Source organism: Denticeps clupeoides, chromosome 2 (genome assembly GCF_900700375.1).
Source record: "Denticeps clupeoides chromosome 2, fDenClu1.1, whole genome shotgun sequence".
NCBI lineage: Eukaryota > Metazoa > Chordata > Actinopteri > Clupeiformes > Denticipitidae > Denticeps > Denticeps clupeoides.
Window position 1 is genome coordinate 2,091,903 of NC_041708.1, and position 22,598 is coordinate 2,114,500.

The 22,598-nt window shown below is 50.7% G+C and overlaps 1 protein-coding gene across 4 annotated transcripts in view; it reads right to left on the bottom strand.

The window, feature by feature from the left end:
* Positions 1 to 22,598, bottom strand: part of rbfox3a (RNA binding fox-1 homolog 3a) — a 380,882-nt gene that overhangs the window by 15,623 nt on the left and 342,661 nt on the right. For 3 of the 4 annotated variants that reach the window (XM_028966599.1, XM_028966598.1, XM_028966597.1), the window contains exons 7-12: positions 15,998 to 16,141; positions 8,042 to 8,095; positions 6,873 to 6,965; positions 5,794 to 5,854; positions 3,991 to 4,044; positions 541 to 673 (exon numbers count right to left, since the gene is read on the bottom strand). In XM_028966599.1, the coding sequence (XP_028822432.1) occupies positions 541 to 673; positions 3,991 to 4,044; positions 5,794 to 5,854; positions 6,873 to 6,965; positions 8,042 to 8,095; positions 15,998 to 16,141 (539 nt within the window). The remainder of the gene's footprint in view (positions 1 to 540; positions 674 to 3,990; positions 4,045 to 5,793; positions 5,855 to 6,872; positions 6,966 to 8,041; positions 8,096 to 15,997; positions 16,142 to 22,598) is intronic. The other variant, XM_028966600.1, reaches the window with a different exon arrangement.

Genomic DNA, 22,598 nt, shown 5'->3' on the forward strand with positions numbered 1-22,598 from the left:
CTCTCCTCCGTCTCCGGGCCGAGAGACTGGCAGGATGCAGTGGTTTGAACGAGTCACCTGAGCGTGACACATAAATCAATCTGACTCCGGGCGACGCGAGCAGGTTAGGGCCCCGGCGCGTCTCGCCGCCTGTCTGATCGCGGAGACAGCGCCGAACAGCTAACACGCCATCGCCGCTATCGCGCCGTCGGCCCATTTGCACCCGAAGGTTCAGGTTACACCCGCCACGAGGCAGCATCTGTCAATCTGGAGATCCAGGCAGCAGATTCCCTCCGTCATGCCGGATTCCATCCATCATCACCCTCGTTCTGGGTGATGGTTCCGGTATTTACATGATTTAACAGCTATTACGTGGCAATCTATTGATAAAAAAATATATGAAGATATATTGGGAGTCTGAAGAATTGAGGGTGGTAGTAGCCTGGGGGGGGACTGTCCCTGTCACTACTGGTCACTAAGGCGCTCTGGATAAGGGTCCCTGATGAAATGCTGTAAATGTAAATGTGATTGACGACTGTATATATAGTGCATGGTACTAACGCTCCATAGGCCGGGATGGGAGGGGGAGGCGGAGCCGCACGGAACGTGTTGTACACGGCCCGGCCCCGCCCTCTCAAGTGAGCTCCCCTGTACGCCACGGCAGCCCCTGTGGTCGGGTAGGGGAATCCTGTCACTGGGGAGAGAGAGAGAGGGGAGAGAAGTTATTAGTTGAATCTTTTTTTAATGTTTACAGGGTAAAAACAGAAATGGGCGGTGGAGGACGTGAGAAGGTGAAGGGGAGGTAAACTCTCGGGGGGAAGGCCTATACGCGTGTGCAGAATTGCTGCTGATGCGTTGGTGGCGGAGGCGGGTTTTGGCAGCGCTGGCACGGCGAGACGGGGGAGCTGGTAGGTTGTTGTAGGTGAGAGCCGGTGTGCTGGCACGCGGGCCTACGCCGAGCAGATGGAGGGCATTGTTCAGAATTGCCGTCTCAGCCCGACCCTCCATCCCTCATCCCACAGGGGCCAACATTGCCCCACCCTGGCCAATCACAACCCATTATCATCCCAACCGCCAACTGGACCAGCCAATGGGAGCCCATGGACGCGATGGCCGCAGGGGGCGTGCAGCTCCAGATTGACTTTGGTAGTGGAACAGATAGGGACCGTGTGGCACCTGGAGCCCTTGCATGACCTTCAGCCCTGTGACGGAGCACAATGGGTAGCAGGGGGGGCAACGCCTAATTATGTTTGCAAGAACGAGCAGATCAGGACACAGTAGGAAGTGCCCTTCTGTCTGAAGGACTGAACGTCTGGAGCTACTGTTAACTTCATGAAGTAGCTATCAGGGATAGATCCTTAAATCGTATTTTATTCCTATAGGCTACAAAACAGAGGTTTCGTTTTTTTCTCTCGACATTTTTTACGTTTTCTTGGAAAAGACTTTGCAACTGTGATAGTCGAGGTTTTTATCCTGTGTTCTCACCTGTTAATTCTATCTGCAAAAAAAAATAAAAAATCCGCAGCGAGGCCTGAGATTGCAAACACATCTCTGCTGTCTGAGAGCGGATGAGTCCGTGGCAGAAAATCGGGAGGAATATGTATTGGGGACGTCCGTCCTTGCTGGCAGAGCTGGAGCAGCTGCTGAGTTGGGGAGGAGTAGGGTGGCGCTTGGGCCTACTGCACGGCTGCACGTGATATTTAGACGGTTTATTTGACCGTGGCTGATCGCTACAGGGATACTTATCAATAAAGTGAGTAAATACATCTGTGCATTTTGCAAACTCCTGCGCTCGTACTCCTCTGGGTTTCTGGCGGGAAACGTGCTGCTGCGTGTGCTGCGACATACATGAATGTAATCTCATAATGAGAAATGGGTCCCATAATAACCCATTAATCACTGCAGCCAGTCACGACGCTCCATACAGCCGCGCAGAGCACACAACCGGGCCGAATTTGCCCAACTCTCCGACTCGCCGTGCGCTTTTTTTATACGGCCCACAAACCCGCAGCGACGCGGTTCTCGGTTCCCAACGAGGTTGGGAGGTTAGCACGCGCGTGAATGCTCGCTCTTTAAACACCCGATTTGGTAATATAATGCCGAGGTCACTCGCGGTGGCTTTCCTGGTGCGGTTTCATGTCAAACTAAGGTCACCCTTTCCACTTGCAAATTTAGTGATTTTTTTTTCATTTTTTATTTGCATACATTAAAAAGAATGAAAAAAAAATCCCCGGCCTGCACTAATACGTCCTCGCGCTGCTTTGCATTTTAATCTTATTTTGTTGCATTCGGCTCAACATGCTGCCAGCCGGCGAGCGCGTTCGCCGAGGACGCAGTCAATCAATCAATATTACATTTCTCTCCGCGCCCTTCATGCCTGTGATCCTCAGCGCGGCTGCACCAGAGGCGGGAGAGAGAGAGGGGAAAGAAAGACCCCCGGATTACACAATTAAGCCGGCTGGGAGGAGGTCGGGGGTCATCGGCGAGCAAGCAGAGCCTAGGCTCGGCTCCGGTTTATCTATTCGGGCGGGGAGAACAGGCCCCGGGCTCGGAGTTGGGGTGGTGGCAGTGGTGGTGGCGAGGGAGCAGGGTAGGCCCCCCCCCCCACCCGGAAGAGGTTAAAAGCCGCCGGTCGGCGGCCCTCATCCGTCATTCTCCTGAATGGGATTTGAGGACAATAAACCTGTAGCGCCAGGACGAATGGAGACAGAGCGCGCTGTCAGCGGCGCCACGATTTATTGCGCCCAATTTCGCTGATCTCCCGCACAGAAACTGGGACTGATAAACAGCCATTAATCACCTTTACGCCCCTCCCGCCGCAAACAAAAGTACATTAAACGTAGCCATAATTATTCTACTGTAAATCCATGGGACACTTGTAGCATCTTGTAGCATTTATTATGTCCATATAATAAAAAGAAGCGGGTCAGGCGGCCACTTCCGACGCAGTCCCGGGGGGCGGAGTCGGAATCCATGCCTTGTTCCCATTCTGCAGGCTCTCTGCACCCGTCCCCGGTGAGCAAAGGGAAGCATATGGTGTCGTTTAGGCTTGGCAAACTTTAGTGGCGTGTTAAGACGACTTGAAAAATTAGCGTCCAATAAATCACGGGGCTCGCCTGCCCCCCCTTGGCGCGGGAGCTGGATGGCTGGACCGCGGTGCGTCTGATTTGATGGGCCCGGGTCCATATGTGGGCTGAGTCAGCGTGCATGACGGCTGTTTAGGAATTAAAACTCCGCCTCTTCGGTTCCGTTACTGGCATTTTAATCGTATGCGAGCGCGCAGTGAAGCGCGGCGCATGCCGTCCTGTTTGTGCATGTGGGGGTACGCATGTGCATCACGCTCGAAGTGCCAGAGCGGAGGCTGGGACGAATGGGAGAGCAAAGCGGGAGGGGAGTGAAATAAAAATGATGGATGGCTGCTTTCTGTCACCAACGGTTATTTAGAGGTTCGCTGTAAAGCTGTCCAGGAACGAACAGATTTTAGTCTAATGAGCAAAAAGGCCGGCCGTTAAAGCAGCATGATGCTCTCAGCACTTCTTCCAAATGAAATAATAACATTTCCTCCTCATTAGGATGCAAAGGGTTCAGAGTACACACAGCAATAAAGAAGGGAACAGAGTGAAGGGGAGGGAGGAGGGCAGGAATCAACATGGAGGAAAGAAAAGTTGCACCTTGAGACTAAATGATTGTAGAATTGCTTTTTGAATATTGGCACGGCCCTCACCAAGAATTGACATTTTTGAACTGACAATCCTTTTTTGATTGTCCCGCGGTCCTAATTATCACCGTGATCATTAAACCTAAGAAATATTATACGTTATGTGTGACAAATGCGGCATACATAAAGCTTTACCCCGGCCCATACACTACACTGGCCCTTTTTTTCTACATAATATGCACTAAAGCAAAGACTAATGCCAATCTCCCACGTTCATCTTAAAGGGCCACTGTAGCGAGATTTTACAGCGTTTAATCAAGTTCTCAAGTTAAACCGCATCAGCTCCAGTTTACCTGCATAGAATTCCGGACCGTAGACGGCTCCCACCACCGGATTCAGCTTCCAGCCTGCAGAGAGTAGTGGGTTAGAGAGAATTAGCTTTAAATACTCGCAGCATTAACCTGTCTGCCTAAAGAAAGATCTCCCTGTGCAGCTGCACTTTTACTGGGGCGAGGGGAGAATAAGAAAGAGCTCAATAATGAGGACAGCTAGAGGGGAAAAACGTGGGGAAGGAGCGTGGGGAGGACGAGAGTGAGACGCAGGGAGGTACAACATCTGATACAGGAAGGGAGGGGCCGAGGTGGTAAAGTGGAGCCGTGAGGATAGGTTGGTAGGTCAGTGGTAACCAGCAGGCCAGGCAGCTGCCAGGACAGGGTGGTTGATTGGACAGGGCCGTGGTCATGCCGGAACCCTGTCGCCAGGGGCAGGGTTTCGGCTGTAATGACACTGACAGTCGGAATGAGAAGTGCTGAGACCCCAGGAAAAGCCCCGAGCTGAATGAGACTCGGCCCTCCATTAGCTCCGTGACCTCTACACCCCAGCCCCAGTTCCCCCTGCTCTCCAGGACCTGCCTCCTCCTATCAGGACTCTCCGCTGGTCACTGTGACTGCTTAATGATTGGGCTTCAGATTGATGTTGTCACTGTGCTCTGTTTTGCAGAGTTGGGATGGAGAAGGTGCAGGCCTACAGCGTTCTGCTGCATGCAGCCAGACTAAATACAGAAACTATCAGGTCCAGTTTGCAAGCAGACATAAACACAAAAATAATTGTTGAACTGTTGGATATTTAGCTGGTTAGCTAGAAACAGAAAGACTAGTTACATAAAGCACCAAACATGGCATAAAGGAACGAGGGGATATGTGTTCTGTTGCATTCCACTACCCACTAAAGAAATGAATGTATTCACATTACACCCCGTTTTTAAGTTTCTTTTTAATAGCATTCAAAATGGTCCAAAGAATGAAGATAGAATATTAGCAATATTAATATCTGTCTGATACATAGACTAGGAATGGAAATGGAGCCCTGTCCAATATGGAACATTGTTGGAATGACGTCAGTGGGACAAAACCTTTTACCTCTCTGCTACATGCATGAGTAAGTAAGGGCCTCTCTAAAACTCTAGATGACAAAATGAAAAACATTCACCCGGAGCCCAGTCGTTTTAACCATGCAGTGGTCAGACAGGAAGATTCTGAACACTGTAAAAGAATGCACTAATTTAACAATGGATCCAACTTTGCTTATAAGATTAAAGGTGCAACGTGTACGAATGTCAAACCAAGACAGGTTATATTCTGTCCAGCAGGGGGCAGTATTTCACCAGAATGGATCCAACCTCGCTTATAAGATTAAAGGTGCAACGTGTACGAATGTCATACCAGGACAGTTTATTTTCTGTCCAACAGGGGGCAGTATTTCACCAGAATGGAATCAACCTCGCTTATAAGATTAAAGGTGCAACGTGTACGAATGTCATACCAGGACAGTTTATTTTCTGTCCAACAGGGGGCAGTATTTCACCAGAATGGATCCAACCTCGCTTATAAGATTAAAGGTGCAACGTGTACGAATGTCATACCAGGACAGTTTATTTTCTGTCCAACAGGGGGCAGTATTTCACCAGAATCATCACCTTTATCATAAGAAACATGGGAATGTACAGATCCGTGGGTGTGAGTGTGTGTGTGTGAATGGTGTGTGTGGGCTGGCCCCTCACCCTCAGCCACGTGTGAGCTGGCTAAGCGGGAATGGAATGGGAGTGAGTGAACATGGAGCTGTCCGGGGTGCTGAGACAGGAGTCCGGGGGCTCTTACCGTTTGTGTAAGGGTTGGCCACTTTTTTGTTCGTCATTACTCGCGCCGTTGCATTGTTCACCTGCATCAGAAACAGGACCCGACGTCAGATTGCAACAAACCTTCGTTCGCATCCACCCACAGAGCATGCATGTGCAAAACAAAAGCCCGTACAGATCACGGTGATGGCACAGAGTGACAGTCGTGACTCTAGGGTCCTTGTGGACAACGTGCACCGTCCTGGGACTGGGGGGGGTCGTACGATTCTTGTAGTCTAGGATTTATTGTAGCGACACCCCCCGACGCGGCCCCCGCCCGTGTCCCAGTGTGGTTCTCCCCGCTGGTTTGGGTTTATGACAACAATATTTAACCTTGGGAGCCCCTCTTCTGCCTCCTCTTTGCCGGCGACGCGGGGCTCACTGGGAATTCCACACGGCCGCTGGCAAGAGGAGGCGTGTTAGTGTTTCACCCCCCCCCCCCCCCCCCCCCCCCCCCCCCCCCGTGTTAATTAGCGTTAATGGCTTTTCATTTCCACCGGGCCAGCGCAGGTTATTTAGCTTCAGGAAACAACTGGCCTCAACCTCCGCTGATGTATAGGCCGAGGTACTGTTTATACGTCATGTGGATGATCGTAGCGGCTCGGAGGAAGGATGGGGGGCGTCGCCGGCGTCTCTTCACCCCAGAAACAAAAAAAAAAAACCGCGGCTGTTCGGGGTAAACAAGTGGGATTTAAAGTAACGCTGGCGGCGCTTTGATTTTCAGCGGCCTAATTAATTAAAACATATATTCCGTGCAGCGCCGGCAAAGTTCAAACCTCAACAAACTTGCACGTACATCAAGGGTCTGCGCGATCAAACCCGGCGCCACACGCTGCCGCGCGAAACGCCTCTGATCTTCTGCACACGTGCAACAACATCAACGGAAAAAACTGCATGCACACCTCACAAAACTCAGGTTTTTACGCGCACCAAACCGACAGTGACATGCGCAAGTCCTCAAGGCGCATGCAGGTACGAGGGAGGTGGGCAGCAGGCTGGGGGCAGAGGGCGGTGGAGAAAGGTCGGAGGAGGAGGAGGAGGAGAGAAAGGCTGGAAAGGCACCTCGATTTTTCGTCCCTCTACGATGGTGCCGTTCAGTTTCTCCCGTGCGCGGTCCGCGTCCGCGCTTGTTTCAAAGGTTACGAAACCGAAGCCCTGGCCAGGTGGCAAAGGTGGGCCAGAAGAGGGAAGCGGGGAGGAAAACAGGGGAAAAGAGGGGTGTTAAGGCAACACGGTTGTCTTGTAACTCAGCAAGAAGAGAAAGTTAGTAGGTGAGGTCAGACAAGAGAAGGAAGCACGCTTTCTAAAATGACCTACGACCCCGAAACCCCATTCACTTTCACAATGGGCCGATTGGCATTTCAACCTACGAGCCGCATTTTTCTATTAGAACATATAGAACGTGGAATGGGTGGAGCCATGTGCTCCTATGGATACGTTGGTCAAAGGGGAAATTCAGGACGAGATCTCGAGCAGACTAGGGTGGTAGTAGCCTAGTGGCTAACACACTCGACTATGAACCAGAAGACCCGGGTTCAAATCCCACTTACTACCAAGACACTTAACCCTGAGTGTCTCCAGGGGGGGGGACTGTCCCTGTCACTACTGATTGTAAGTCGCTCTGGATAAGGGCGTCTGGTAAATGCTGTAAATCTCTAAATAATGCACATGACTGGGCGTGGTTGGTGCGAATCTGCAACAACAAAAAAGAATCCTTTTGGCGTTTCACCACACCCTCCTGCTTTATTTGCCTTTTGGCCATGCATAATATAATAACTAGCTTCAAATGAGATACTGAACGCAAATGGCAAAGGTTCAATTACAGGAAATGCATTGTGGGTAAAATCACTTTCTGTGAGAAGCTGAGTCAGCTTCTGGGGTTCCCGGCTAGGCCCAGAGGGAGGTGCTCGGCTTGAGTGCATTATGTCAAAGGTCAGCCGCCCCCTCACCCTCATCTTCGATACACCTTTGCACCTCTACTGACCGGTCGAAGGACCAGAACTCCAAGCGTCCGGCTGGAGTTTCCAATACAGACCTCCGGAAACCCGAGCGCCACAGTGAGCATCAGGAACCGGGCCGCTCGGCATTAACCCAGCAAGTAGTGAGCCTCGGAACCACCGAGACGCAGACGTGGTAATTATTCAACACATGGACGGGAAGCGGGGACGAAATCACGCAAACACACACACACACACACACACAGAAAAAGGAGTTCCTCCTGACAGACTTACCTTTGAGCCCCGCTCGTTAAAAATAATTTCCACATCTAAAATTTTGCCAAATTGCTGCAGAGAGAAAAGGAGGGTGGGGGAGGAGGGAAAACAGACAGGAGAGATGGTAAGTGGAGGGGAGAAAGGGAATAATTAGAACTTGTCACCTTAAAAAAAAAAAAAAAAAAAAATATATATATATATATATATATATATATCCCCAAAAAATATATAATAAAATTATTTTATTCAAAAATATATTATATTTTCAGCAACTCTATAATCTTCAATGCCAGTATCCTGACTCTCTCTCTCTCTCTCTCTCTCTCTATATATATATATATATATGATAGATACTAGAATTAAAAAATATATAATCCCTGACCAGTGGTGGTATTAACAAACGGCTTATGATGCACTTACTTTTGCAAATTTAAGTCACAGCAGACCACCAATTACAGCGACGTTGTCACTTAATAAAGATAAAACCTTGGCCTCGAGTGGCTCGTTACGGTTATTAAATGTTTCTCGGTGCAGCGCAGCCAACTAAACGAATCCAGGAAAATCCTACGAAATGAATAAAGATCAATGTTACCCGGCAACACGTCCGTGTGCATTCGTTTAGAATTCGACTGCGATGCGGACACAGGTGTGTGATCAATGAGCGCCGAACGCGGCACAACCGATCATATTTCACGTCGGCAATATGCTACAGTAACAAAAAGCAATTACTTACAAGCAAAGCGCACAAATTACACGGTTAGCTAATTAACAATTAGCGGGGCCTGTTTGTACCTGGACTTACAATTCTGTTTACATTCATGTATTCATTCACGGGAAAAATATGTCTTACTCTGCAAAATTGAATTGGGCGTACCGTGCTGAGACCCGCACGGCCGTAATTATTGCTGAATAAACCCTGGTGTGAATAGAGAGGCGTGTTCCATACAGGAATTAAAATAGGTCACGGTGGCCCAATAGAAGTTCGGTTAAGGAGTATTCCTAACTGATGAATCCAGTACACGCCGCTGCTTACGCCGCTGGCTAGGTATGCCAGACTGCACATAGAGCATAAACATTTGAATGGCCGCATCCTCTGTAATGGCTGTATTGAGGAACCAGCTGAGAGACAGGCCTGCTGAACGGCCTCGCCACATCTGACTCTGGAGCTGGTCTGGGGGGGCAGGCCGGGGATATAGTGCTGATGGGCGGAAATTTGAAAAGTGCACACCACAGTGCGCTGCTGTGCATGCACCACCGCTCCTAATGACGGACGGGCGGCCTTGTTATTTCTCACCGCGGTTTTCACTGATAATGGCTGACCAAGAGCGTTTCTAGCATGGCTTAACATGGACCATCCCTTTCTCAATTAGAAAAAAAAAAGGGGAAAGGATAATTGGACACGGGGCAGCCATCGCGGCTGGTGATAAACCATATATTTGTTTATTATCGGCCCGATGAGTACCGTCCTCGTAATTACCTGTCACGTCGCTTATTATTTTCCGGCCATTTGCGCTCCATTTTCCGACATGAGCCGGTGACCACTCCCTCGACGTAAAACTGCAGCTGTGGCCTTTCATCAAGAAAAGGACACGTATGGACCCAAAATATCCACACGAGAGGCGTCTCCGAGGCGCCTCCTTCTACTGCAGAGGAGCACGGATGCTCCGCATTAACCCCGCTCGCCGTATGCTAATGAGCGGCCATGACTCGGCCATCTTTATTTCAATAAATAAATAAACATGGCAGACAAGGTCAATCACACCTTGGGTAGAACGTTCCGGAACGGCGTTTTAAAAGAGCTCTCCTGGAGTATTTCCCCCCTTCCGTCACCGCGCCCGTCACGTGGCGGAGGAACGCGACGACGGGCAGCCAGGCGGACGGTGGCTCACCGGGGGGGTTAACGGACTTAAGTATTCGATTTAACGGGCCTGCCTCGGAGATCATTACAGAATGGAAGCGAAACCTCAAGTTCCCCTAATGGACGGAATGAAAGCGGGTTTTAATTGCTGTCTACGATGGCTGTATTATTTCATTAAAACTAATTACGCTGTCAGGCGGGCCGCGTCGGCTTCATTTCGGCACAACAGGGAAGAAATGGGCCTTCCAGGCACCGGCGTCGCTCAATGGGATTGATCGTCGGTCCGGGTCACTAATAAGGTTAAGAAGAGCCGGCTTTTATTCGTCGGGGGGGACGCTGGGAAACGCACTCGGCGGCGTTTCCGTCTCGGCCTGGCGGAGAAAGCGCGGCCGAGGGGCCCGACTCTGGTTAATTCTCCCAGTCGCCGGAGAGGAGGAGGGGCCGACGGCCGAGAGTCCCTCTATTTGTTCAAATTAAAAGCTTTCCTCCTCCCCCGTCCGCGCCGGAGGCGAAATCAAGCGGGAGGCGTTCGCGGCGCAGCGTGTGAACTCCGCCGGCAGCCGGCAAATGCACTCCAAACAAAGTCCGCGGCCGCTAATCGCTTTAACCCGCCCTAATGAGTCCGCGGAAATGTGTCTCCCACCGTAGGCACCGTCGCCGCTGTTCCCCACGTAGCGCCGAGCCGCCCCCATTAACTCGACGCCGGCGAACTTAATAAGCGCGCAAATGATATTAAGATCAATGGGGGAGGCGTGATGGGACCCACAGGTAGTTCCCACTTCCTCCGTCTTCCTTCCTTCCCTCCTTCCCTTCTTCCCTTCTTCCTCGGAAATCGATCAGTCACGCCTTCTGGGACGATTTGCCGCAGAAGGAACCGGCTCTTGACTTGATCGTCTCGGAAACTCCCGCGAACCCGCAGAGCGACTAAGGCGAGCAATTAGGCGCGAGCGGGCGTCGTTATAAACTCATTACGGATGCGGCGCCCATGCCAGAGTAATGTGCTTAAGTCCACCAGAGGCGGGCACCGGGCGAGGCGGCGGGCCCCGGTTTTCTCCCGGGGTCCGCGGCGAGTTGCGGGGTCTCTTTTTAAAGGCCAGATCGTGCGTCGGCCCCGGTACCTGAGCGAAACCCCCCCGTACCGTGCGGGACCGCGTAGCGCCGCGGCGGGCGGCCGACTTTATTGGCTAAGTAGGCGGCGTGCGGCCTGCAGACAACAGCTGCATGCTGGGAGTTCGGGGAACGTCGGGGGCGGGAGGCGCTGTGGAAAATCTGACATTTAATACACGTCCCGGCAGCCCCCGTACTTTAAAAGCCATTCTGCCGGCTAACATTAAACCCTCGAACCCGCCGGTTTAACCGCCTCAGACGTCCGTGTCTAATTATACGATCAAGCTGAAATAAGTTTGCGTAATGTCACCGCTATCCCCCCTTGTCCCGTCTCTGTTTGCCGATGTCCGAGTCTAATTCCTGAGCTGTACAGATTTAGACTGCCGAACTTCCACATACAACTGCACTTCTGAACAGGAATTCTGATCGGCTGAGAGGAATCCGGAATCTGAAGGGTGGTAGTAGCCTAGCGGGTAACTTACTACCACTTACTACCGTCGTGTCCCTGAGCAAGACACTTAACCCAGAGTGTCTCCAGGGGGGGACTGTCCCTGTAACTACTGATTGTAAGGGTGGTGCGGTACTGAAAGTAGGGTGGTAGTAGCCTAACGGGTAACTTACTACCACTTACTACCGTCGTGTCCCTGAGCAAGACACTTAACCCGGAATGTCTCCAAGGGGGGATTGTCCCTGTAACTACTGATTGTAAGGGTGGTGCGGTACTGAAAGTAGGGTGGTAGTAGCCTAACGGGTAACTTACTACCACTTACTACCGTCGTGTCCCTGAGCAGGACACTTAACCCTGAGTGTCTCCAGGGGGGGACTGTCCCTGTAACTACTGACTAAGTCGCTCTGTATAAGGACGTCTGGTAAACGGCGTAACTGTAAATCCTACGAATCCTACGGTCATCGTCATTTAACCAGTGTTGGTTAAACAAGTGTAGTGCAGCGTCCATCGGCGTTCTCCTCTGCACCCGTCAGTTCCAAAATAACCATCCGGTGGCGATCGCTTTCATTTCTGGTGGGGCAGAAGCTGATCTCCGGCATCTGGATTTAACATTATTTGCGTCGGCATCAGAGCGGTGAAAACGCTACATGCCTGTGCGTACAGCCAGGCCGCGTAAATCCGGCTAAATGGACCCCGGCCGCTCCGTTCTGACATCCGTTCTGCACGCCTGCGCCGCGCCACCGAGCAACACCGCGTCCCGATATTGCTTTTGTTTGGACAGTGCCTTCTCCCCGGCGGAGCGGGCCGCCGCACAACGAGCCTCAGTCAGGCCCTTTTGTGAGAACAGAGCGAGGCAGAATGCTCAGGCGGTACGGCGGTCCCGCCCAAAAACCACCCATCCGGACCAGACCATCTCGAGTGTGACCGGGGGGCAGACATTAACGCACACTCCATTCTATATTTTTTTGGTGACATGAACGTCATTGTGATACACAGCAGCACAGCACACAGTGCACACAGTGAAAATTTTCCTCTGCTTTTAACCGTCACCCTTGGTGAGCAGTGGGCAGCCATGACAGGCGCCCGGGGAGCAGTGTGTGGGGACGGTGCTTTGCTCAGTGGCACCTCAGTGGCAACTTGGCGGATCGGGATTCGAACCGGCAACCTTCTGATTACGTGGAAGATTGTGAAACGCTGCAGCGCAGCACGCGGTGACACAACAAATTGTGTCCTCTGCTTTTAACCATCACCCTTGGTGAGCGGTGGGCACGTACTACATATCGTACACGGTGCCATCCACCAGCGTTACGTACTTTAAGAGAGAACTCTAACCAGTACGGTGTCTAGACACGCCCACGCCAGGCCTTCTGAAGTGTGTTGCTGCGGTTTCGAAAAATTCTTTCCCTCTCAAGACGGAAACAGGGGGCCGAGCCGGTTTTAATAAACCGCTATTTGTTTCTTCTCAGGGCAAGACAAGCGGAGAAGCCGTTCTCCAAGCAGCTACTTAGAATCGAGCGCGGCTCCCCGTCCCCCGTTTGATTTTTCTGATGCGCGGGAGTCGTCCCCACGAGCTGGGGCTCGGCGGCGAGCGCGCCGCTTTGTTCCCGTAGCCGGAGGAGCTTTGCTGGTAGGAGATGGGACGGAGTGCACCGCTTGTCCGTCTCTCCCGGTGCAACTTCTCCACCAGTGACACGGGATAATTGCTCCTCTAGGTCCCCTGGAGAGTTCAGAGAGAGAGAGAGTTGCAACAGCCGCTTTTTTCCATATAAACACACACACACACACCGAGGTTGTTGTCCCCGGCGCTGTCAGCAGACACACACCTAATGAGGATAAACTCACACTTTTTAACCGCAGCGAGAACCACTATTAATTACGGCTCCACTGGTGGGACCTTCCGGCAGCGACTTGCTCGTCACTTCTACGCCGGGATATCTCGTCGGGAAGAGGCGGGCGGGGACAGGCGCCCGCGCACAACAAAGGGCTGAGGGGAACAGATGTTCTCGCCGCTCGGCGCCCGGAGTGGATCCGAAGCTCCCCCGCCCCATCCCCCTCCGTTAGATTAAACGTTCTAGGCCGGCGACGCGCCGCATTCGGTAAACAACAGCTCCGAGTCTTAACAAGGCCGGACCACCGGCACTCCGCTCCCGCTAACAAGCTCTCTTCCGGCTCTCTATCCGTCTCCGTCTCGCCGCTAATTCGCAAGCATTCCTGAGTTATGCCCCATATCTCCGCCCGACAGCGGAAGACGGACGCGGTAATTTCCAGCGAAACAGGCGGCGAGTGATTCAAGGTGAGGCGGGATCATTATTCCCGGCCGCGCCGAATTAGCGGCCGTACGTCTTCTCAACACAAAGAAGCGTCTCACGGAGGCATAATAGTTTCTCAGGGCTACAAATTCCCGGCTTATGAAATAATAAATGTGAAATTAGTGTCATGTGTCACGGAGCCAACATAAATACTAAATGATGCCGGTGGTGGTTGGGGGTTTAATGATGTTTTATAACGATTGCGAGGCCGAGGGACGTGATTTATCCCCGGTCCGTTCTTCGTACTCAAATTTCGCCGCCTGTGTCAGAAAGTAATAGGCGTCGCGGCTACGGTTCTGTCATTTTTGTGGCACTGTAATGTCAAGTTTTCATATCCTGTGTAAATTGCGCGGACCTGGGCTACGTGACAGCTTTATTTCAAACATTCTTTGAAAGTTCTTCACTTTCTGAATCTACCAAAAAAAAAATATATATAAAAAAATGGCAAAATTGGTGACACTGTGGTACTACAGGAAGAAGTCTTGAGTTTTAAAAAGTAAAAAATGTTCGCTTTTTAAAAAAAACCCAAACAAACTATGCATTCAAACAGCAAGCGGTAGCGGGTTAATCTGTTGGCGTGTTTTTAAGTGCAACTTGACTAATTCACTTTCCCCGGCTACTGAATGTCAGCGCTTAATTGAGTAAAAAAGGTAGCGCTGCATGACGTCCTGATTAGTCCATGACCCATTAATGGTGCCGTAATGATACATCGTCCATTAAAGCGGATCTAGCGAGGGACTGGTGTGAAATTGCATGTGATGCATGGTGCGCTACGCTTTATGTGTCATGGGTCTGCACCTCGTATAATGGTCTGTAAACTGGCGAGAAAACCACACGCACACCACAAAATTCTTTTTACACGACTGTGATGCTATTAATTTGTGCTGTTGACTTCACAGTCACATTCGGCTAATGTGGTCACTGTAATAATCATTCATTAAGAAGTCTCCGATTGAGAATATTAAGTTGCACATTTCATTCTTTGCTTGTCTGATCTTGGTGCTACTAAATGTGAAGAAATCAGCTTCCTTACGATGTAAATGTTCGGTTGATTCCTACTTGGAAATGCTGATGTCATAAAAACTTTGGATCTGTAGTCTTTCAAAAACTCACTCATGAAAACTAAAGTTTTACAGTAGGAAGGGTATTAAATATCAGTATTTAAATTTTAGTGATAAGAGCTCCTGGAGACCACAAGGGGGCGATATAAATCTACAGGCATTGCATATTCAATTCCCTTGATCACCTTGTAAGATGGGATGTCGCAGGGCCATGACATTTCTGCACCTTTGTTTTTTGCATAGAGGTTCAACACCTCCGTTTTCCACATCTTTGCAAGCCATGTCTTTTGCGATACCCCGCCCTGCCTTTGTCTGCCCCAGACGGGAGACACTGGGGGCGGGACAAGACAGAAACAACAAATTCTGATTGGTCTGTGACAACTTTCTGTGGATCAAATGTATAAAGGAATGTTCACTTATGGTCTCTGGGCTTTTTTAAAAATTTTCTCTTCCATTGGGACCTGGGCCTTCCAGCTCCTGAGTCTTTTCTCTCTACACATTTTTCTCCTGGATCAGGTGATGTCTCTGAAGCTTGGTTCAGGCTTTTCTGTCTTTTCCTGCTGTCTTTCATTTTGGTTTTCTCTGTAACATCTATACCTTTTTTTACACACAATATTTACATGTAACTGCAATAATAATTTACTGGTGTTAACAAATTATAAACTGCTCATTCTTTTAACCTCTATTGTGCCACGCCTCTTTCAGCCAGGTAACATCAATTTGTAGTGGTTTTAATACAGTGCTTTTGTACTGTGTTAAAAGAGAGAGAGTTTTATTCCATTCTCTACAGTTTTACAACCTAACCACTCGTTTGCAGGTTTGGATGTTCTCAAACAGCTCCATCCAGTGGTGATTCCTTATATGACATGGAATACAGATAAATCTTTGCACCTTGCATAAAGAAAGGCTTTACATGTTTTGGGGAAAATTACATCAGTGCTGATCGTGCAAGAGACCTACCTGTTTTGGTACTGGCAGCTAAACATTTTGTGAAGATGAGCAAATGTTATGAACATCTGAACAACATCTTCAACAAATGAATTTCTGGAGATACAGTTCTGGTCTTTCATGTGTTGAGGATGAATAGCCTTCCACAACCGTAGATGGTTCACTTTTAGACATTTGACATTTGAAAGTCGCAAGAGAGGCCTAACGCTCTTTTACTCCCGTAGTTTCCGGAGCTGCACTCACCCCAAACATTTGCCGCAGGTCGGGGTCCCGGAAGCGGAAGGGAATGTTGGAGACGTGTAACCGCTTGGGCTGCTGCTTCTCTGAAGAGTCTGAGGGCTGTAGCTGTAGCTGCTGGCTGCCCTCCGTCTGCACCACCTCGTCTGCCTGCCGGGGGGGGGGGGAAGCACGAGGCACGTTATTTCCTGCAGGAACCCCGCGGTGACTCCCGCGACCGCCTCGGCCCGGTGGCAGGTTACAAATTCCCCCCGTTCGCCCAACATTTGTATGTGGCGCCGGAGATTAAGGAAGCTGTCAGGACGGGCGGATATAGATTGAAAAAAACCTCTGACACGGCGAGAGCGAGCGGAGGATTCATTTAGAGAGCGGCCGAGTATGAAGACCGGAGGGATGGTGCGAGAGAGAGAGAGAGAGAGAATGGCTCAGAGGTGGTACACTCGTCTGTCCATCATAGCCAGAAAGTGGTAGTGACACACTCCGTTCAAGGATGAGCCGCTCTTGGTGACAACCCCATTCATCCCGACTGGACCCCGGAGCAGCAGATCCCACAATGCAGCGCCGCAGCCCGTATTATTATCTTTACATTTCCCGAGGTATCCAGTTGAACGGAAGACCCCGAGTATGCATATGAATCCACGGTGATCGTGGATCAAGACGTAAAGATGGCTGGAGCTCAACCGCAGGGGCATCTGCATTCAGATTTACGGCCTCTTACAAACAACAAGACCCCTCGGTGTGTCGGCTTAGGCCGTTCGCACGGCACCATTACACGGCGGCATTGCATGTGTAACCAGGGCCCGACGTGTAGCACAACGAGAGTCTAAAATGGCTCCTTCCAGTGGCTGATAACATATCCTCATGTCATGCCCATTTTTTTTTAGAGGCTGTCAAAGCCCATTGATACGTACCGTCTGTGATTTTGGGCTATTTATAAAATAAATGTTGTTGTTGCTATTGACAACCTACCTCCTCTACCTCATTTAAATCTCCTCCTGTCAATAAGTCTCACTTTCGCTGCGTAAATACGATATTGGCAACACGGCGTGTCATGAAGACAACAGGTAATTAGAAGTGATCCGTTTTTGTCGTTTGCTATCGTCCATCTTATCAGTTTAATTTACTGTAATTACACTATTGCACCCCCCCCCCCCCCCCCCCCCTCTCTAATTCTCAAAAATAACAGGCCTTGGCCTCCAAATTGGTGCCCGGGGGGAAATGAGGAAAATGGAAATGCACACGTCCTGGAGAGGTGTAGTTAACAGACCATCCTACTGGTGCCGCACAGAAGCCCCTTGTCCTTCTGCCTACTGCGAGAACGTCAGGGACCACAACTCACAGCGTATCTGCAAACCTTTGCGACTTTTTACGTGTCTTTGGGAAAATTGTGTCAGCGCTGATCGTGCAAGAGACCGACCTGTTTTGGTACCGGCAGCTAAAGATCTTGTGAAGATGAGCAAATGCTATGAACATCTGAATTGCTGCTCAGTGTAAAATAAAGAGCTTTTATTGAGGCCTCCAACAAATGAATTTCTCTTTCGTGTGTTGAGGATGAATAGCATAGCGCAACCGCTGATGGTTCACTTCTAGACTAATGCTCTTTTACTCGCCGTAGTTTCCAGAGCTGCACTCACCCCAAACATTTGCCGCGGGTCGGGGTATCACGTACATAATGAATCAGAAGAACACGGGGAAGGGAGAGGAAGCGGTGATGTCAGCCAATCGGCTCGGGGCTCGGCAGGATCAGTGGGAGGGGTGCCGAAGGCAGATGCGGCGCGCTCACATGGTGATGGGGGCTGCGTGGTTAAAGGTGGAGAACAGGCAGGAGACGGACCGAGCGAAGGAGAAGGGGAACCGAATCTAAGCTTAAAAAAAAAGAAGAAAAGAGCATGCGGATTCTCCTCCGGAAGAACTTTAATTTTGAATGAATGAAAGCGCCTGCCTCCTTGTTTGCCAGAAAGTCAGCGTGTGGCGGCGGGGGGGGGGGGTCCGTGGCCCGCATGGGGCCGAGCAGGCGGAGATCAGTCAAGGCCTCCCTACCCGCGAACCCCCAGCACAGCGCCACCGCGTGAAGCCACCTCTCCGCTCGCGGCGTGGGGTCCAGAGATCCGCCGCGTGGGCAGGCCCGGCGCCACGGGCGGGGCCGTTCCAGCAGGTGCTCCGGAGTTCCACGGAACAGACGCCGCCGATCGTTAGTTTAAGGCTCAAGGCCGATTTCAGATTTTTGGACATGCGGGAAATAAAATAAACCATTAAAAAGAAGACACCCAGCTCTGCGGTGATTATCCACCATCCATTCCTAGCGCCGAGTAGCCCTATCAGTGGGTGCTCATTATTGTCACGCCAATGATCTGCTTATCCTCGCCCTCGTTAAATTTCCTCTTTCAATTGCCACCGCTTGGCCCGATTTCCTCCTCCACTCGTCCAAATCGCCTCTTTCCTGCTCCGTTCTTAACGCCCGCACTCGTTTTAACCTCCGCTAGTCCTACTGAACTCAGTAAGGGGCAGGAATGTTAAAAATGGAGACGTACAAAAAAAGTACATTTTTCTGTATTAATGATGTGGTTGTTCATGTTGATTTTCCTTCAAAAATGGAAATGATCAAATAAACATACAGATAAGGAGAATATTGCTTTAAAAATTCATTCAGAATTAATGTAATTTTTAAAAATCATTTTACCCCCTTTATTTCTTAATGCATGTCTTTAGTTTTTGTTTATGTTAAAAGCTCTATTTATTAATATTATCAACCGTAATATTGGACTTTTTTTTTTGCCAACATCGCTGAAGTCCGGCAGCCTCTCTGGAGAGCTGCAGTCATCCGCTTCGCCGTGCTGCACTGCGACCTCCATGTCCGGCCAGAAATGCCGCATCCCGCCGTCATCTCAGCGTTCTGCTGCCCCCGCCGCCCTTGTCCCGGTGTCATGAAGTCTCTGGGTCGGTCCTGGGCTCGCCTCCAGCCCGGAGACCCCAGGCATGGTTGATTGGGGGCCTTGCGGGTTAAACACACCCGCCGCCCAGCAGAGAGCAGCAGGGATCCCCACTGGACTCGAGAGTGGCCGACTCAGCACTTCACAGGTAGAGAGGCGGGGTGAGCAGCGGGCCAATGAGAGACGGGGACACGACCGGGTTACAGGCGGGCTGAATGAGTTCTGGGTATCAGCAGGGGCATCTAGTCTTATTTCTTCTGAATCCTGAAAGGCTCACATACCCCGGCTGTATATCTGATGCATACCAAAAACGTCAGCATGGTACCATGGAGCAACAGTAGCGTATATCAGAGGTGAAATATGGTGATGCAGATCAGAGAAGAAGTGAACTAAGTTCAGACGTACCGATCACAAAGCACCGCTGGGATCACAGGTGTCATAAAATGATGATTTATTGATTTGTGCTCACCTACAATAATCACAATCTACAAGCCTGTGTATTAAATGGCCTTAAATGACGTGTTTGCGTGTTCACGTTTACATCATCTTCTCTTCTGGAGAAGATCTGAAGATCATAAAGGATTCCGATCATGACCTGTTCCAACTGCTGCCATCAGGCAAGAGACGCAGGAGCATCAAAACCAGGACAGACCGACTAAACCACATATTATATTTTGTATTATATTAGTATATGTCTTCTTATAAGATGGCTCTTTTTCTTCTTTAAGATACAAAGTTGTTCTGATTCTGATGCTCTGATTCTTCTAATGGTGTTTCTTCTATTTCTATTGAACTGTCTAATATTTGTTTTTTATTACAACTGCATAGCAGTACTGACAATCCATCTCTTCCGGGCCCCGCCTTTAGTGGCCTTGTACTGCGGGGCGGGTGGATGTTGATATATTTCAACAAGCGCAGCGAGTTCTTGCACTCGAACCGCAGCCGTGCCAGTCCGCATTAAAAACAATGGCTTTGCCCCCGACGCCGGTGTCACCGAGCTCTATCAGGACCCTTGCTATCGTCGGACTCTCCCAGGGGCCTCGGCGCAGCCCCCGCTCCGAGGGCCGGTGTTTACCCCGGCTGAGGAGTTATCCATCACGGAGCCGCGGGCGTTGAGATAAAGCACACTTCCCCAGTTTGCTCTCGGCCGCGCGTTGGGCCCCGGGGCGGCGACGAGCGCCGGGGCCAGGAGCGAGGGTTGGGGCGGAGCGGGCAGATGGATGTGCCGAACGGTGGCGCAACTACCGCCCCCCCAGTCCCGGGGCTGTGCCCCTCCTCGGCGATTTTTGACTCATTCCTCATCGGCGTGCCATCGGTCATTCACGCGCCCTGTCCCGCCGATGCCGCACCGAACGGCGGGCGACCTATCACGGCTAACAGGTGTCTCGTCCTACCGGAGGCGGCGGTGGGCAAAGAAACATGTATTGACTCAGTTCGATATGAGATGGGCCGGATGAGTGTGTGCGAGGGTGTGTTGGCATAAGGCGGCACGCTCATACATACAGTACAGACGCGCGCCGGTATCATGGTCAGGCCTGTAAAAACCGCACCACAAAACCGAGCATTATGTGTTCAGCCGAGAAACCGGGCCGTTTATACACCGCGGAGGCTGACAGAAAAAAAAAAAATCACCCGGGGACTCACCTGTGCCCAATCCAGATCTGCGGATAACAGGCGCTGTGGTTCCGCCCATCGGCGGCTCCGGCACTCTCTCTGCGGACCTTGCAACGTTCTGTTGGGTGTTGGTTTATGCGTCATTCCCCTTTAGTTTCCCCTGTTTTCGGCCATCGCGCCGTGTTTATTTGTGCTTATAAATAAGCCCCTGCTCGCCGCCGTGACATAAACCTTGCGGGAAAGAGGCTCCGCCGAACGTTTGATCGGATCACGCCGGATATCCCCTCATCTAAAGCCACACTTTATCCACCCGGTACAATATAAAAAAGAACCGGTCCAGCGTGCCGGTGTCCAACAGCAGCCTCTAGTGGACAAGGCCCGCATTTACATTTACATTAATGGCATTTATGAGACGCCCTTATCTAGAGCGACTTACAATCAGTAGTTACAGGGACAGTCCTCTCCTGGATCAACTTAGGGTTCAGTGTCTTGCTCAGGGACACAATGGTAGTAAGTGGGGTTTGAACCTGGGTCAACCCACTAGGCTACTACCACACACCCTGATGTTGCATTCATCCCTCCGCAGTGTATAACTGTCCCGATTCTTTCTCTGTTCACGCTGGACGATGAAGATCCCCTCCTCACCTGGAGGTGGGAATTGGAACGGAGGGGTGTGCGTCAGGTTTGGGTTTAATTACCTCATTGCCGGCGCCACCAAGGAGCTTTCTACAGGGGGCTCGCCTGTGCCACTTGCCTTTTAATTTGTGTTGATCGCATATTAATTATGGTGCGACTAGCACACGCAGCATCTGTCTTTTCAGGGTCAGGGTTTCAACGGCTTAACCCCCCCCCCCCACCCCACCCCCCGAACCCTGCGCTCTGTGCCGAAGCTGAGGAGTAATTAAAACTGTCAGTTTTCGGCAGGGGGAGAACGTCTCTTTTTCGCGTGAATTTCCCAACATGGGAGCGGAACTGCATGCTGCAGTCGCATTCTGCCCGCATCTGTCACCACTAGTGACTTCCCCCCTCAACGTGTGGCACGTCTTACATTTACATTTAAGCCGTTTGGCAGACGGCCTTATCCAGAGCGACTTACAACGTGCTTCCATGTCACCATGGATGAAGTGGTCAGTTCTGGTTCACCAGGACCCCCAACTATGAATACAATCTTTTTATTCACTCTGTTCTAGTTTCTATACAGAAGTCAGACAAGAAGAAGGTTACAAGTTCATCTAAATCTTCTCTAAAGAGGAAGGTCTTGAGCTGCTGTGTGAAGGTGCTCAGTGACTGAGCTGGAAGTTCATTCCACCACCGAGGGGCCAAGACGGAGAAGAGTCTAGATGAGCGTCTTCCTCGTACCTTCAGAGATGGAGGGACCAGGCGAGCAGTACTGGAGGCTCGGAGTATACGAGGTGCAGTGTGAGGTGTAATAAGGGCTGTGAGGTAGGATGGTGCTACTCCATGTCTGGCTTTGTAGGCCAGCATCAGTATTTTGAACCTGATGCGTGCAGCTACTGGGAGCCAGTGGAGGGAACGTAGAAGAGGGGCGGTGTGGAGAACTTGGGAAGGTTAAAGATCAGTCGTGCTGCTGCATTTTGTATTAGAGGTTGGATGGTACATAGAGGTAGACCAGCTAGAAGGGAGCTACAGTAGTCCAGTCATCTTTGCCCAAACCAGGGCCACCGATCGACGCAGTTCAGATCTTTCCGCACAGGTGACCCTGCGATGGCCTCGCTTGGCGTTCCGAAATTACCGGGATATTCACCGAAACGTATATACATGCCATCGGAGCACAAGCCCTGACCGTCATGCTGCCTGAAGTCTGGAACGTTCTGTACAACTTTACACCTGTGGGGCTACTGGGAGTTGTGGGCGAGCGGAATGATTTACAGAAACACGCGACGTGTCAGTTTAATGGCTGATCTGTCAGTCTGAGGGACTGCAGCAAACATCGCCTTAATTCAGAGGCGTAACGGGACTTCAGACGCACACACAGCTATAATAAATCCGCACATCGCATCCACGCAAGAGAACCAAAGTGGACTAATGAAATGTGGTGCATC